General features: G+C 40.9%; 1 protein-coding gene across 7 annotated transcripts in view; it reads left to right on the forward strand.

The window, feature by feature from the left end:
- The window catches only part of COPZ1 (coat protein complex I subunit zeta 1), a 906,679-nt gene that overhangs the window by 719,043 nt on the left and 171,702 nt on the right, over window positions 1–15,934 (forward strand). The window contains exon 1 of one of the 7 annotated variants that reach the window (XM_085654739.1): window positions 6,266–6,575. The exons of 5 other annotated variants lie outside the window; for them this stretch is intronic. In XM_085654739.1, the coding sequence (XP_085510865.1) occupies window positions 6,558–6,575 (18 nt within the window). In that variant the 5' untranslated portion in view covers window positions 6,266–6,557. Of the gene's footprint in view, window positions 1–6,265; window positions 6,576–15,934 lie in introns of those variants that run through there. One more of the 7 variants, XM_085654743.1, reaches the window with a different exon arrangement.

A 15,934-nucleotide genomic window follows, 5' to 3' on the forward strand; every position in this document is an offset into this window, starting at 1 on the left:
CAGGGCTACAGCCCGAACGGCTGAACAGAATTTAATGAAATTTGGCAGAGAGGTAGTCCCCAGGTCAAGGAAGTGCCTTTTGTAGGTTTGGTGTAAATCTGTTCAGTAGATTCTGAGAAAATAGCCTTTAAATCAATATATATATCTGTGGCTTACCGTGCGCTTACCGTAAGCTTACCGTACGCGTACGGTGGCGTGCGCGAGCGCGATTCTGATTGGCTCTTAGTTCTTAGTAAACATTCGAATCGGTCGAAACCAGGAAGCGGCGGCCGCCATTTTCTCTCTCGCTTCCTGAGTAGGGCAGCAAAAACCAACCCCAAAAATGTGTAAAGAGGCAGTTTAATGAGATCCTAACCACCCAGCATTGATACAGGGGTCCCCAAACCACCCCCAAGCCCAAAAAAAAAAAAAAAAAATTTTTTCGGAAAATCGCCGATTACGCTTACCGTACGCGCACGGTAAAAAATAGTAAAAAAAAAAAAATTATCCACATTCTCCCCACCCCGTGTGCAAATGGTGCCCGAAGGGCACCATTTGTGCATGGCTTATCATAGGTAGGAAGTTAACAAAGAATACATTTCACAAAGATGCGCAAAATATGTCCCCCATGTGCGCACGGTGCGCGAAGCGCATCGTGCGTACATGGCCCATCCCGCTTAACGTGGGCACGCGGTGCGCGCAGCGCACCGCGTGACCACTGTGCGTGCACGGCACTAACTGCGTAAAGTGGGCGCGCGGTGCGCGAAGCGCACCGCGTGCTCACTGTGCGCGCACGGTGCGCGCACGGAACGAACTGCGTTAACTGGGCGCGCACGCCACGAATGGCGTAAAGTAACTTAGCATTTAAAAAACCTTGCAAATTCACTGAAAAAACCATAGGTTTCACACATGTTATAGTTAGCTGGACATTTTACTGATAAAAAACCAATGAAATTCCCCCGTTATAGTTACTGCAGGCAACTATAACTCACGCGACCGCAATCTTCTGCTGATGACATATGTGTCTTTATGAAAAAAAAATATTTGTAATATATGTAAAGCTAAAATTTAATGGAAGAAGACATGGGCAAATAAGTGTCTAAATACAGTATTAGCATCAGCAGAGGATTGCGGTCGCGTGAGTTATAGTTGCCTGCAGTAACTATAACGGGGGAATTTCATTGGTTTTTTATCAGTAAAATGTCCAGCTAACTATAACATGTGCGAAACCTATGGTTTTTTCAGTGAATATATATATATATATATATATATATATATATATATATATATATATATTATATATATATATATATATATAGTGCTGCATAAACCAATGAAATGTATACTTAACGTAGCTGCTGCAGCAGCAAAGAAGGAGGAAGGACTAAGGTTCTGTGGACATTTATACTCAAGCATGACCCCTGTGATTGGTGGAGAGTAGGAACTGTGGGGGGCTCATGGGTTATGTAGTTTAAAGTTTGATAGGCTTCTGTCTTTTCTACGTAAAGAAAGAGAAGCATAATCTGTAGCCTCTGTTCTTGACATAGAATCATGATCTCAGCTGCCCGATAGCTAAGCTTTGAGGCCTCAGCAGCTCATAACTGCCAAGTTTTAAAATTGATTATGTGTGACAGGTCCATGGTTCCAATGTGCTTATGAGTAACATTCAACTGCAGATGTGTGACATGTAGAGTGGCACTTTCTTGCGTGTAAAACCAAGTAATGAAGTGCATAGAACAAGAAAATATAGCTAAATATACCCTTTTGAGCAATGAGAATTTTACAAAATATATTGAAACTGCTGCAGATCCCCTGAAATAGAAGGTAAAACTAGTTTTTAATTGAACACTAAATGTCTGCATTGTTTGTGGCAGCCTGTCTTATATTGTGTGTTATATAATTTCAAACAATGTACGTATTCATAGTGCTTTTAGTCGCAGGCTGTGACCTTGTAGCACTATAATACAGAAGTCCCTATTTCCAAGTGCACTAAGTAGGACTCAGTTTTGTTTCTCTCTGGTTTCACACAAAATCTCTGCAGTCATTGCATTAAACAAGTGGGGTAATGAAGAAGATTCCTGCCTTTGCGGTGCACAACAGATGTGATTCTTGGCAGCCCATTTGGATTTAGCGCACCCTGTGTTATTCATAGACCTCTTTATTTTACTCCAGTATGTCCCACTCACCCACTGCCCCATATTTGTGGGGCAGATTAAATCATTCTGAAGGTCTACCCTTGTGTGATCCTCAACAGCTGTGCAGAGACAGATGGACATCATCCGTTTTACATTCTCATTTTTTGTTAGTCCTAATGAAATCCCTAGTGTCCCACTTTAATCCATGAAGACCAGAACCAACTTGTATATGCTTGCTACACAGCAAAGGTTATTTACACCCCAGGTGCCCCTATGTCTGGAAGAAGGCACGCCCATGAAGGATACCCAAAAGAGAACACCACCACATGTGTTCTTCATGAGGGACAATTGGTGCACTCTCCACAGTGTGGCAGGAACACTGAAGTGCACAAAAAGGCTTTTCAAAAAGGCAGAAAAGCACATCTGCACATGCTGTCTGAAACTCTGAAAATACGTGCACACACTTTCATAAATATGAGCTCTGGTTCACATGTGCACACAGTGAAATATAAGATCATCTGTGTTTATCTAATATTTGTGTCTAAAATGCAAACTCATTTCTGCATATGTACACACAGCTTCACAAGTAAATGCACAAGATTAGACAACTACAATTAAGAAACAGTGGACATAAAATATCAACATACTACCAAAGAAATAAATATTTTTAAAACTTGCAATTCAGGACAGCAAAAATCCATGCTCTAGGCTCCTCCACGCCTGCACTAAAGCACCTAGTGTGTGTTCTCTAGAATGCGTAGCCAGGACGTACTTTATATCTGTTCTTTCTTAACCCTAAACAAGTGTCCTTCATGGAAGACAAGGGGCCACTGTAGTGATGCCTCAGTTACAAGTGAAGCTCTTAAATTATCATACAGTGCCTAGGTATCTTGCCTGTGTTTTCCTTTAGCATTGCTACTTGTAGTCTTGCTTAGCTTTTACACAGTGAAAGCAAAACCAGAAGAAATGTTCATAAAAATTAAAATCATCAATGAGAAACTATTCTCTCACGTGTCACAACAGACAAATTCAGATCCCGGACGGAGCTTTTAACTAGTTTGCCCTTCAGAATGACCCCAATCCACTCTTTTACCTCCTGCAGTCTGCCACTGAATTAACACGTGCTATTTCTCATTTTCACCCGATGCACGCACTGGGCTGTTCATAGAGCTCTCACTTGGGCTGCTCCATTCGGCGGCTGCCAAGGAAGAGACAGAGAAGGCTGGCAGTAAACTGTCCTACCAAGCTGTTCCAGAGATGCCAGTGCTAACAAGGATGAATCAGGTCATAGTCCAAAACCCCAGTTAGCATCCTCACCCGTGCCAGAAGATACAGCAGCCACCCAGGTGCCTCAGGGAGGCCTGCAGGGCTGGCAGAGGGAGCACAATTCTGTCTTTGCGCAAGGGAAAGATACAATCTATCCCTGCGTGCTGTGCACCCAGGACAACAAGCCTTCCAGGCCCGATGCCGGCAGGCTACATTACTTCAAAGCAGAGTTGCAGTATAGAGATTCAGTGCTGCACGCAAAGTAAATTTGGATTGCTTGGGGATCCCCAAAGTGTGTCCGCCAGCTATATATGCATGACCACTGCATTTTAATGCAGTGATGCGGATGATCCGGCGGAAGCGGTGTAATGTTATACTCATTTACAATATCTCCGATATATCATGTATAGAAACTTTATTACATGTAAGAGTTTGGGCCCATGGAAACTCAATATCTACTTGTATACATCTGGTCCTCCAATAGATCTTTGGAGAGCTAATAGGGACTCAGATAAAGAGAGACGGATGCTATTTCCTTCATGAGGACCCATAATGAAGGAAAATCCTAAATGTCAAATAATTCACTAATAAAGACAAACTCTGTATACTTAGCAAATCACTTATATCTAAGTCATCAAAATATGAATGGTCAATACATCAAATACATGAATAATGTAAATTCTATAATATTTCAGTGTTACCGGTCAAATCACAATAGTAAAATACAGTTCATGGCAAATACATCATAATCAATAACAAGTGTGAGAGAAGAGAGAGAAACAAAGGAAACAATAAATTGCACTATATCAGTATGCAATACAAGATTCATACGAACCTAGGGTCAGTGAAATAATGCACAGCGTGCAATAGTTAGAAATACCAAACCGTTCAGCCGAAACGATATAGCTTGAGCAACATCACCAACCGATGAAGTGCAAAGTAAACAGAATAGTTTCAGGTCACAGAAAGTCAGATTTGGACTGACAGCATGTATCTCCCTGTATTTGCAAGGAATGTAGCCAGCCAGAGTAGCATAGAGAGAATACAGCAGCAAAAGTCTCTCTTCTCATAGAAACAGCTACTGCCAAATTATTTTCCAAAGGAAATAATTATATCCCAAAATGTTCATAAACCAGCCCCCAAATGTTTCATTTTCACAGTTCTACACAATTCCATTGGTTAAGTTCATGAGGTGATCATTCTCTAGGCTATGTCATCCGGAACTTTAACAAGGCAGTCTATTGTTAAAATGAAAGACATCATCACTCCACGTAAGCAGGAAAGGAACTTGAAATGTCTTCATGTCTTCACGCTCGCGTCCACATCAACTTGCAACATAGTCAACACAATTATTCATAGAAAGAAATACTCTAACCGTGAAAAGGAAATTGTAGTGATGTGCTTAGGACAACTAAACAAATCAGCATTTTTACAAATAACGAAGGACAAAGTACATTCTTTCTGAGGCATAGTTTTTTTTAAACTTTATTTACCCCTTTTTTATTATTTATGTGCACACAAAAAAGAAATGACATTTCAATGCACCATGACAGAGTTATTACAACAATATTTGTGAACGAATAATCAATACTTGGTCCACACACCGATTACAAGAACAGATCAAATCACAGCTACATAGCTTCTCACACCACTGGAGACTTAAAAAAAATATCCACTTGATGGAACCTGTCAAACATAGTTTACACAATTTCTGTATGTTAAAACCAAGCAGTCTGATATAATACACATCCTGAAATATAATCTTATCCCACACCAGTGGGCTTTCTGAGACATAGTTAACAAAAGGAAAATAACTCTTGCAGGGTTTGAGGCCTTCATAGGAAAAGCATAAATCGTTGTTTTTCTTGATGAACAAAAACACACATATTACTGTTTGAGAAATGAAGAAAATACATACGGAAACGAAAATTAAGGACTCATTATTTTGTTTAGATTAAAATGTGTAACCTAATTAAAAAATATAAGGTATTACTTAATCAATTACTCTCATTATAAAGAAAAACATACTCATGCAACATTCTACTTTAAGCATTTTCATTATTATTTATCAAAAATGTACTTCTAAGTTTTGCTTTTAACAATCTTTCTCCCTCGTGTCATTCTAGTCCACGTAAAGAAAAACTTCATATTTTCCATGCTTTCTGCACGTTAAACATTGCAGCTTCTGTTTACTGATCGTGTTGTGTCTTTTTTGCACATTTCATGTTGTACTTTTGAAAGTCTCCCATGTTATTAATTTTCACTGTTAATTAAGTTTATTAATAACACACTTATGAGCAGACTTGATCAAACATGATTATTTGCAAAGATCATGCTCCATCACGGACAACAGCATTAAAATGCATTTGTCTTACTTCTGATGCGTGGCAGGGCTGATTCTAAACCTGCATTCATTCTCTATGCTCTAATGCTTGTCACAGTTCTACGGAGTCCATCAGGAGTCATTACAAACTCACACAACACTAAAGGTTTAAACCATGCGTTATCAATGCATTTAGATGAAACATTTGGTTCAAACTGTGGAGAGGATGTGGCGTAAGGGCCAGAGGTGGCCCCCTTGGAGCTCGAGAACCAGATTTGAGTCTCTGTGTTGGTTCAACATTCTGTGATTGTGCGTTGCGTTAATTCATTAAACTCCCTGTGCCTTCCAAAAACGAACGTCTCGTGTAATGTAACTGGAGCTCTTGTAAAGCGCTCCTCTATCCTCCGGTTGAGTTCGTGCTATAAAAATGTGCAAGAACAAAACAGGCAGGTACTCCCTTTTGCAACATTAGCGCTCTAGTCTTTTATGTAGCGAAAACTCGTTTAACCAATGAACAGAAGCCAAACGTATGCCACGTCAAACCTGAGCTGCCTAAAGTGCCACGTCACACGTAATATCAGTGATCATTGACCTACATTGAATTAGTCTCAGTTTCTGAGAGGAGGCTGAGTGTGTGCTGAAAGTTAATCGACTGCTTTCTAATCCAATCTATTTTCAGAATCTACCATAGGTTTATGGGAGAGTTCCAACGCGGTCTTTCCGGTAACGTCAAATGTTTTATAGCCAATGTGAGGTGCGAATTTGACGTAGTAGGCGGGGTGTCAGAGAACGATTGGCAGCTTCCTTAGCCAGTCAGATTATCGGACAGCCGCTGCTGTTCCACGTCGGCGAAGATGGACGCGCTTATCCTGGTAGGGTGAACGCGGGGGATGAAGAGAATGGACCTCAGCTTCTTTCTTGTCTGGGATTGGGAAACTGGGTGGTGAATTGTGGCGATACCACTCGCACTCCGGGCTTGCAGGCTGTGAAGCCTTTAGCTCCGTGGCGTGAGCGCCCGTTCTTGTGTGGCGGTCTCTCAGATATCAAGGCCAGCCGGCAGAACAGTGTGTCGAGGGGTGGAGTAACCCTTGCAGGAAGAGGGGCAGTTCATGTAGTCCGTATCGAAATAAGTTAGGTGTCAATATGCACGTTAGGGCATCGGTGCTTGGGTTTAATGTGAACTTTGAGTATGTTATGTGTTCATGTGTATCTTTTACAGGCTTGCAGTTCTGGTATAGAGGAGAAGTTGTCAAGTTGGGGGCTGAAGATGAATTAGTAAACTGATAAAGGATTAGTTGTCATGTGTAGAGACATTAACTGCCTTCTACGTACTGGTGACGGGCAGTATGCATTGTATGGAGGAATTAGTGGCCCGTTATATCGAGAGTATTTACCAGGGCTGTGTTGTTACCGATATGTGGCGTCAGTAAAGGGCGGATGGGGGTACTTGTCTTCGTTTTGTGACCCAAAAGAGAAAAGCGTTTTCTGGTTTCAAAACAACGAGTTAGCATACTGAAGACCATTCATGATGTTTGGCCTAACAATTACATCTTAGAAAATTACATGAGATCGGTTCTCTGTCAGAGGAAAGGACTCTTCTTAACCTAGAAGGCATCATAAATGACATAACATAATTAAGCGCCGTGTTGCTAGACTCACGAACGCAGCGTTAGTCCTACTGCAGCAGCACTTCGAGTGTACATTTTTGTTTTGGGGAGGGGGGGGGAGTTTTATATAACTCGAACTAGACCCAAAGGTATCGGAGCGTTTTACATGAGCACCAATTGCGTTGCAGACCGGCACCTTTAGTCTGGTATGCATGTGGAAAATAAGTCATTTGCACAGAGTCGCAGGATGTTGAGTGGCCCTACCGAGACTCGAACCGGTTCCCCAGCTTCGAGGTTGACCGCTCTAGCCGTAGACCTCATTAAAGGTATGTTTGTGATTCTCTTCCTGCTTCGGCGGCAGCTATTTCTCTGATCAAAGGTTCCGTCTGAAACTTCCCCCCATAACAGCCAGATGACTGCAGACTGTTTTAATATAAAGAAGTCCATTAGCCGAGGTGTAAATTAGGTAAGAAGGTTTATTAAGAAGTTTCAATGAAGAGCTATAGTGAAGAGCCCCACCAGGAACAGCATTCCTGCTGCTCAGCCAATTCTCCAACTGACTCGCATACATCCAACATTCCACTGCATCACCACACTCATACAGGCTGAGCAGCAGATATAACACATCTTCCTTCTTTACAGGAAACACAAACAACATTGCGACTGCCCCATGAATATCCGCAACATGTTTGATGCAATCAATAAAAGAATGACAGATGGACATATAGCTATCTGATACATGGAACAAATAAGTTGTAATACATAATAGACCATGCTTATTAAATCACTTAATAAAAGATAAAATGTGCAATCTACACACACAAAATCATAAAGGAGACACCACCACTTCTCCCCCTTTCAAAAGAACAATAGACAAAACTGAACTCTACACTGCCTCACATCCCATACCACATTCCAGATACCACACAACACACCAGTTGGCCAGACCAGCTTGAAATGCAGCCAGATGAAAACACACACCAAAGTGGCGCAGCAGAGAACATATAGAGCTGAAAAATTAAAATGACTGGCAGCATACACAAACGGTCATCTCAACTCTAACATCACCAATACAGATCAAAACGAGTGACTTAAACTACGTACAGGCATCCCACACACATCTCAATCAAAACAGGATGACTTAAGCTTCGTGCTTCCCAACAATGAACACCTCTATCAAAAACGGGTGACTTAAACTTCCAGCATTCATCCCACACAACATATTTCAATGAAACAACGTGTCACTTAAACTTCGCGCAGTCATCCCACACCCAACCTCGCAATCTAAATCCGGTGACTTAAACTTTGTGCAATCATCTCATCAATGAACACCAATATCAAAAAACAGGTGACTTAAACTTCGTGCAGTCATCCCAACAACGAACACCTCTATCAACAAGCATTTGCAATGCAATATGTCTCGCATTTACGCGACTTTGAGCTATTGACATTGTAATTGACAATGCCTTTTGTTTATGTTTTGGTTTTTAAAACATAAATAAAAGGCATTGTCAGTTACAATGCTAATAGCTTAAACTCGCATAAATGCAAGACCTATTGCATTCACAAATGCTTGTTTACTATTTCTTTACATGTTGAAAGAGGCCGCCAGCTATTTCCTTTTGTTTTCATTATTTTGGTTACATTTGCGCCAAATGCACGGATGCCGCGATTGCATTAAAAGAAATGAAATAGAAAAGCACTTTTTTTTCTATTTCTTACTTTTGATTCAATCATGGCCTCTGCAATTGTAACAAAAGTAATGAAAACAAAAGGAAATTGTGGGTGGCCAATTTTAGCATGTAAAGAAATAGGAAACAAGGGACAGAACACTAAGAAACTTTTGTGAATGGTGCGTGGCAGGGAAGACATAAAGCTGCTGTGTTCATGGCTACGGGTCCAATTGAGTGAAAAAAAAAAAGTGCGGTCAACACGGGAAATACGATCAGATCAGCATGTAAGGGGATTTATAACATGGGTAGTTGCCACAAAGTTAAAAAAAAAAAGAAATACCCAAAGGGGGGTCATAGAGCAGCGTCTTATCAATAAGAACAAAGGAATTAAGAAAGGCACAAGTAGGAACAAATGGAAAGCGGTGGGCGTGGCCTAACCAACCTGACTAAATACTACAAGCCTCGACTTAAAAACGGTTGACATCCATCATTCCACACAAAACCTCTCAGACATCTTAACCGTAAGCCATAGTAACACTTAGAAATGGATGATTTACTGACACCCATCCCACAACCACACAATTTTGGCAGACAAGAGTGACTTATCCACGAGCAGTTATCTCAAACACAAGACATCCCAACTGTAATACCTAGAAATGAGTGACTTATAACAATACAAGGTCGCATTGCACAACAACAGAAACGGGTGAGAAACTCTCAGGCCCCTCAAACATCAGCAAGAACGAACGAACGAACACACCATAACAATCATCTCAATCTCAAACAACAATACAAAACACTGTGGTGATGTGGGGTGGCTCCAGGTATGTGCTTGCGCCAAACGTCACTCTGCAGGATGCAGAATTTTGTGCCAATGAACTCCTTAACTAACTTCACGCTGCCCGTTAACCAGGTGAGGGTTGCTTTTGAGTAGTCCACAGATGAACTCGCAGCCCATTCAAATGCTGCTCCGTGATAACGGCACAGCATCAAACGGCAAGCCAGTTGCACTTGTGACTCACTAGCGGTGCAGATTTCTCACCTTAGAGATATAACTAAAGCTACATCTTTTCCCTTTTCACCACAACACATGCCAGTAGCTGTAGATCCAAAGCTGCCAGTTTTACTACTCGTGAACGATAACTGCTCAGCCACTCAAACCATCTTGTCAGCACTGCTATCCAGTCTGTAGGATGTTGCCACTTATGATATGTTGGATCTGGACCGCAACACGCTTCAAAGTGACGGAGATTATAATTGAGACAGGAATACGCCCTGCCTGTAGGCTGTCTGATGTGGCAAGACACTGGTGGGGCTGCAGGGCTTTCTGTATTTTTCTGTCCTTGACCTTTAGTCTCCATAAGTTCCAGTTAAAAGTTTTTTCCTTGGTTTCTCCTATGGTCTTCAGGCTTTCATTTCTTGTAGTCTTGTTTCGAAAAAAAAAATCTTCTTTCCTCCAGATCACGTACATAGGTTCTTATTTGCCAAATTGTGGCCAAATTTTGTAATATAAAGGAGTCCATTAGCCGAGGTGTAGATTAGGTAAAATGGCTTATTAAGTAGTTTCAGTGAAGAGCTATAGTAAAAAGCCTCACCAGGAGCTGCCTTCCTGCTGCTCAGCCCATTCTCCAGCTGACACTCACAGACATCTAACATTCCACTGCATTACCTCTCACCAACTTTCCACACCACACTCATACTAGCTGAGCAGCAGGTATAACACAGACGTAATCTTCTGTGATCGCAGCAACCAATTGGGCAGATCTACTTTTGATCCAGGCGGGTTGGCTGGATATTCCGAAATAAACTTGACACTTGCTGTCTGCTGAAGCAAAGGAGTAATGACATTCTCAACCCACAGCAGTGCAAGGCTTAACAGTGTCCCTGATGTTGAAAGTACAATCTTGAGCTTTAGATTTGTAAAATATGTCTCTAGGATATGTTGGAAAGGCTAGTGTAAGTTCTGATAGATGATAGGGTGTGACTCATCATAGCATGTAAGAAACGGGGACACAAAGAGTTATAAGTGAGTGACAAGCTGAGAGCAACAAGGCTCATTGCAACAGATAGTGGAAAGTTAATGGAGCAGATGACCACAGTAGTGTTGCAGAAGTTGAGGCACAGGATGTCGTGAAAAAGTGGGATGATGGCAGCGAGGGCTAACTGGAGGCGAGATGAACCAAAAAGTATTAAAGGAAAAACTGTAGACATGGAAGTCTGGCTGCTTGATTGAAAATATTTTATGAAGTATATTTTACGCAACCTTGAGTTGTGGGCAGACTAACAAAATCGAATCCTATTCAACCCAAACTGGTTTTGTTTTTTATTTAGTACAAACTGGTTTTGGTATTTCTATCGACCAACACAATCTTACTCTTTAAATGTTAACTTCAAAAGCACTCATTTTGAGTTCCTTATTTCATATATGTTTTATCAATTTTAGAGCTATTTTCGATAAACTGTCACCGAACCTGCTTTGGGCAAAGCTTCACAAATGAAACATTTCCCTGCGGCAGGCAGTCCAACTACTCTACACAAAAGTGTGGGTTAGGTTAAAATTAGAAGTAATAGTGCAGTACTCGAAAATCTACACAATAAATAGTCTGAAACAAAAATGAGTCCTGGCTCCCATCCTCTTCAACCTTTGTATAGCCTATTTGAATGACGCTCTACATAAAGTAGCAGCTGACCCACCAAAGCTAGGCCAACCCCAATTCCCCATATTATAATATGAGGACAATAGAGCTCTTGTGAGCAAACCTCGGCGAGGTCTACAAGGCCTCCTCAATGAGCTGGGTACATACTGATCTAACAATAAGCTGGAAATAAACCCAGGTGAAGCAAAGGTAGTGTGTGGAAAATTAAAAAGCAATTATCCAAACTAATGATTCAAATTGTATGGTACTTTAAATATCTGGGTATTATGTTCGACCACTGTAGTTCTTTCCAGGATCATATGATAACTTTCAAATATAAGGCATACTCTCGGCCCCTCCTTTTAGCCTTTATTAAACGTAATTAAAAGTAAAGGTTATCCATTATTATTTTACGGATTGCAACCCCTACTAGGATCGTTTGCACCATTTCAATCAATCAATCCTAGTTTATTTTGGATTCAAAGATCCTTAAGAAACAAATTCAGCAGATAAAAAGTACATACAATAGACAGCAATACAATGATCTAAAATCACCATAAGGCGTATATTGGCATGTGGCACTAAATCCTTTGCACAGTAACAAGAAGGCCATAGGTTGCTATTACATTGGATACAATCACGAAATCACAGTAAATATGTGCCAGTGTACCTTTCACATTAAAAAGAAGGATAAGTAAAAAAAAAAAAAAAAAGGATAAGTCATTATGTAAACATCAGCAAAGCAACCGTAATATTGCACCAAGTTGTTATAAAGTGCAGGAGAATAATACACAGTAAAGTGCACTATAAAATTCAAACCGCAGCTAAATATTAATCGCATTACTTAAATGATCAACATTGGACACTGAATTTTCTTTCAAATAATCCATGCAAAAGATAAAAATTTAGCAACACTATTATAAATCATTCAGTTCGTATCAGAACTCCTAATTCTCAATGCATGTTCATATTGCCTAATACCTAAAAGAAGAGACATTGGCTTAATCCACTTCTTACGAGGAATCAAGTAAGATTTGCAGAAGAAAAGATGTGATGCAGAATTTCGATCTCCAGGGTACATGACTGCCATAAAGTACTGGTACAGTAGATTGCTTCTCAGCAAATGCAAAAACTGTTTATTTGTGATTTCTATGTCCAAATCTCGTGAACAGCTGTTTAGCTAAAGGGCAATTAATCTTATCCCGAAAAGGCTCGAATGACGGACCACTTTAAAGTCTAGAAATCCATTCATCAGACTGCCGATTTTACAGTTTTGTAATTCCTCGTCCCATAAAAATAACTTTTAGTCTTTCTTTTATCTCAGATCTAGAGATGAGAACAGCATCCGCAGGGCAGTCCCAAAGAACAGCAAGGTCAATCCTAAAAATCATTTACTTAACATATCTTAGTCAGGTAATTTTGAAACCAGCATTAGAGCACATTCCTTCCATAAGGAGAACCCTATAAAACCTATAAGGGGCTAGCTTATCGTTGGACCACAATCTGTGCCAATGTAACTGAGGCCTAAATTTACTTATCAATGCAATTGGGTGCACGTCTAGAAGCTGTGGTGAAAAGGGGGCACTTGTGGAAGACTTAGTAAGGACCTAACAAATTAATTTTCTGCCACATAGTTTCTTAACCTCAGCATGGCCCTACAACTCTACTCCATAGAAAGCTGACCCTTTTGCCTTGGCATTGTACATCTCTACCGCTTGAGAGAGTGACCTCTGGCCACATGTACGACCATTTCATTTTGCGAGTCTCTATTTGCAATGTTTTTTTTTTTTTGCGAGTCGCAATTAGAGACTTGTAAAATGAAATATACTAATGTGTCTCAGACACAATAGCGATTCCCAATGGGGTCGCAGTGGACCTGCCTCATGAATATTCATGAGGCAGGTTATAATTTGGACCACTGTCTGCTCCTAAAAAACTTTTTTTGCTGCCATTCACAGAGTGGGAGGAGTCCCCTGGGTACCCCTTCGCATTTGCAACTGGCTTACCACTTACTTGAAGTAGGCGGTAAACTGCAGTTGGTTTTTGACCACATTTCCGTTAAACAGATGTGCATGCCCTTGCGACTCACTATTAGGAAGGGATGCCCTTGGTATGCCCTTTCCTAATAGCTACTCGCCAACCCTGTTTTGCGAGTTGGTAATATGTCACCGACTTGCAAATAAGGGTTGGTACATTGCACAAGCCATTTCAGCAGTCTCAAACGTCCAGATTCTCTGTTTGCGACCGCTAAAAACAGTTGTATATATTCCCCCTAGTGTTATTATTCTACTTCAGCTGTAGGATGGCCCTAGATTCCTGCTGCAACTGAAGTGAACTCTTCTTGATCTGCAAGGCCAGCATGGCTTGTTAGACAATTTGACTGCCAGATAGTCAAAATCTTTTACTTGCTCAAGCAATTCATCTGCCTTAATAGAACACTTCCTAGATGTTTAAGGGTTAAATATTATACATTTCTTCTCTTTAATATTTAATTCTAGGTCTCTCTCAGTACAAAAGGTTAGAAAGCGGTCTTCCTTTGTATGGACTATTGTCTTCCCTAAAAAAGAATTCACCTTATTGGTCAATTAAATCACTGTGTTGTTTGAGAGGCCGAATTACACCATCCCCATCTATCTCAATTCTAGACATCAACACAGTTGAGCCTGCAACTTTGTTATAAATTTGAGCCATAGTAATAGGTTCATCTGAGACAAAGACCATTTTAGGGACTGTCAATTGTTTGCTAGGCATAATTCCCTGCAGTATCCAGAGTACTGTATGTATCTTTCCGATAGCATAAATCCCTCTGTTAATTGAGGTGCACTATGATCACTATCGCTTCTTGGAAGGATCTTCATATCCACCATATGCGGCAATAGTTGGAGAGAAAGCAATATATATTCAATTTTATTGGATTGGTTATATTGCTTGAAAGTATGGGCACCAACTAAATCAGAAGGAGATCTGCCATTACATGCTCTGAGGCTATGAATCGGGGTAAGCCTCCGAATTTGGGCAGCTAAACCAGCGCATCTTTTCATTTGTGTAAGATGTACTTGCGGTATACCCCAAACTGTATCATCCTTTTCAGTAATACCCAGATCAGAATGATCAAATGGTTCAAAGGTAACGTTTGTCACCCTAGACTATGATGGGCCCCCTAGGCATTAAACAATCAATAAATTGCTCATGGCCAGTGGAAGTACAGGACTCTTGGATCTGTCCACTGGGCCTATTATACACATTAAAAAAAAATAGAGAAGCTTATCATCAACCGGCAGTAATTGACAGACCAAGTATCTCAGGGTAGTTTATAGGGAGCCTTTAGATACTACAGTTGTTTTTTTTTTTTTTACCGCTACGCCGAGACCTCCAGCCCCTTCACCGTAGAGATTGCTTCACAGCAGAAACTTGTAAACCCTGACCTAAAAACAGGGTCTACGCACCAAGACTCTAGGAATATACAGATGTCAAGAGTCAACAAAAGCCATCCATGCCAGGTTTGTAAGATTGGATTTTGACCCAGCAATGTTCCGGGAGAAAACTTTCCACTCACCAATGGGAATTGTGGGAGATATAGAGATACCTTAATCGTAAATGTCCTCTTTTAGTCACTCTCTGCTGTTCAGTGCTCAGGGAGGGTCTCCACACAATTTGGAGGGGTGGTCAAGGCAACTTGGTGTTTGACCGCCCTAGTCACAGGAGCATTATACTTTAATCTAACATTATTGGACACCAGACAAGAAGTCCCAGGCAATTAACTCAATCAGCAACTTCTGAGATATTAGTGAAATTTTGACGTAATGAAAGTTGCTTCATGGTGGATCACCCTCGCTATCTTAAACTATTGAAGAACATTTACGCACATTACAAAACCAGTGGATCACTATGTCAGTCATTGAGTCACTACCTTCTCTTGCCCCACGGGAAAGTCTGAGAACATTGTGCATATACACATCCCCACCCTTGAATTTACACAGGCACGTTTAGCATTAAAAGATGGATTTTTTGTAATAGGCAATGAGTTGGCACTCTGGCTGGTAGGGTGATCATAAAATGGAGTTAGCCAGGAGGCGAAGATCATAGATTCCAAATAGAGGGGACTGTCCCTCCTTTCTGGCAAATAAAATCCTTCACTTGAAACAGACAGGTTAGACATAGATCCAAGCATAGGCATCCCAACTTTGGCTCCCAGTCAACCCTGTTTAGAGAAAAGGGAAGGGTTGGGTTTTGACCTTGGGATGCTAGATGGTTGCTTCCCTCAGGCGAAATGGAACAATATTCTACAGAAGGGACAAAGTTTCCAGAGTGCAAA

The sequence above is a fragment of the Triturus cristatus genome, chromosome 4_1 (genome assembly GCF_964204655.1).
Source record: "Triturus cristatus chromosome 4_1, aTriCri1.1, whole genome shotgun sequence".
NCBI classification, from domain to species: Eukaryota; Metazoa; Chordata; class Amphibia; order Caudata; family Salamandridae; genus Triturus; species Triturus cristatus.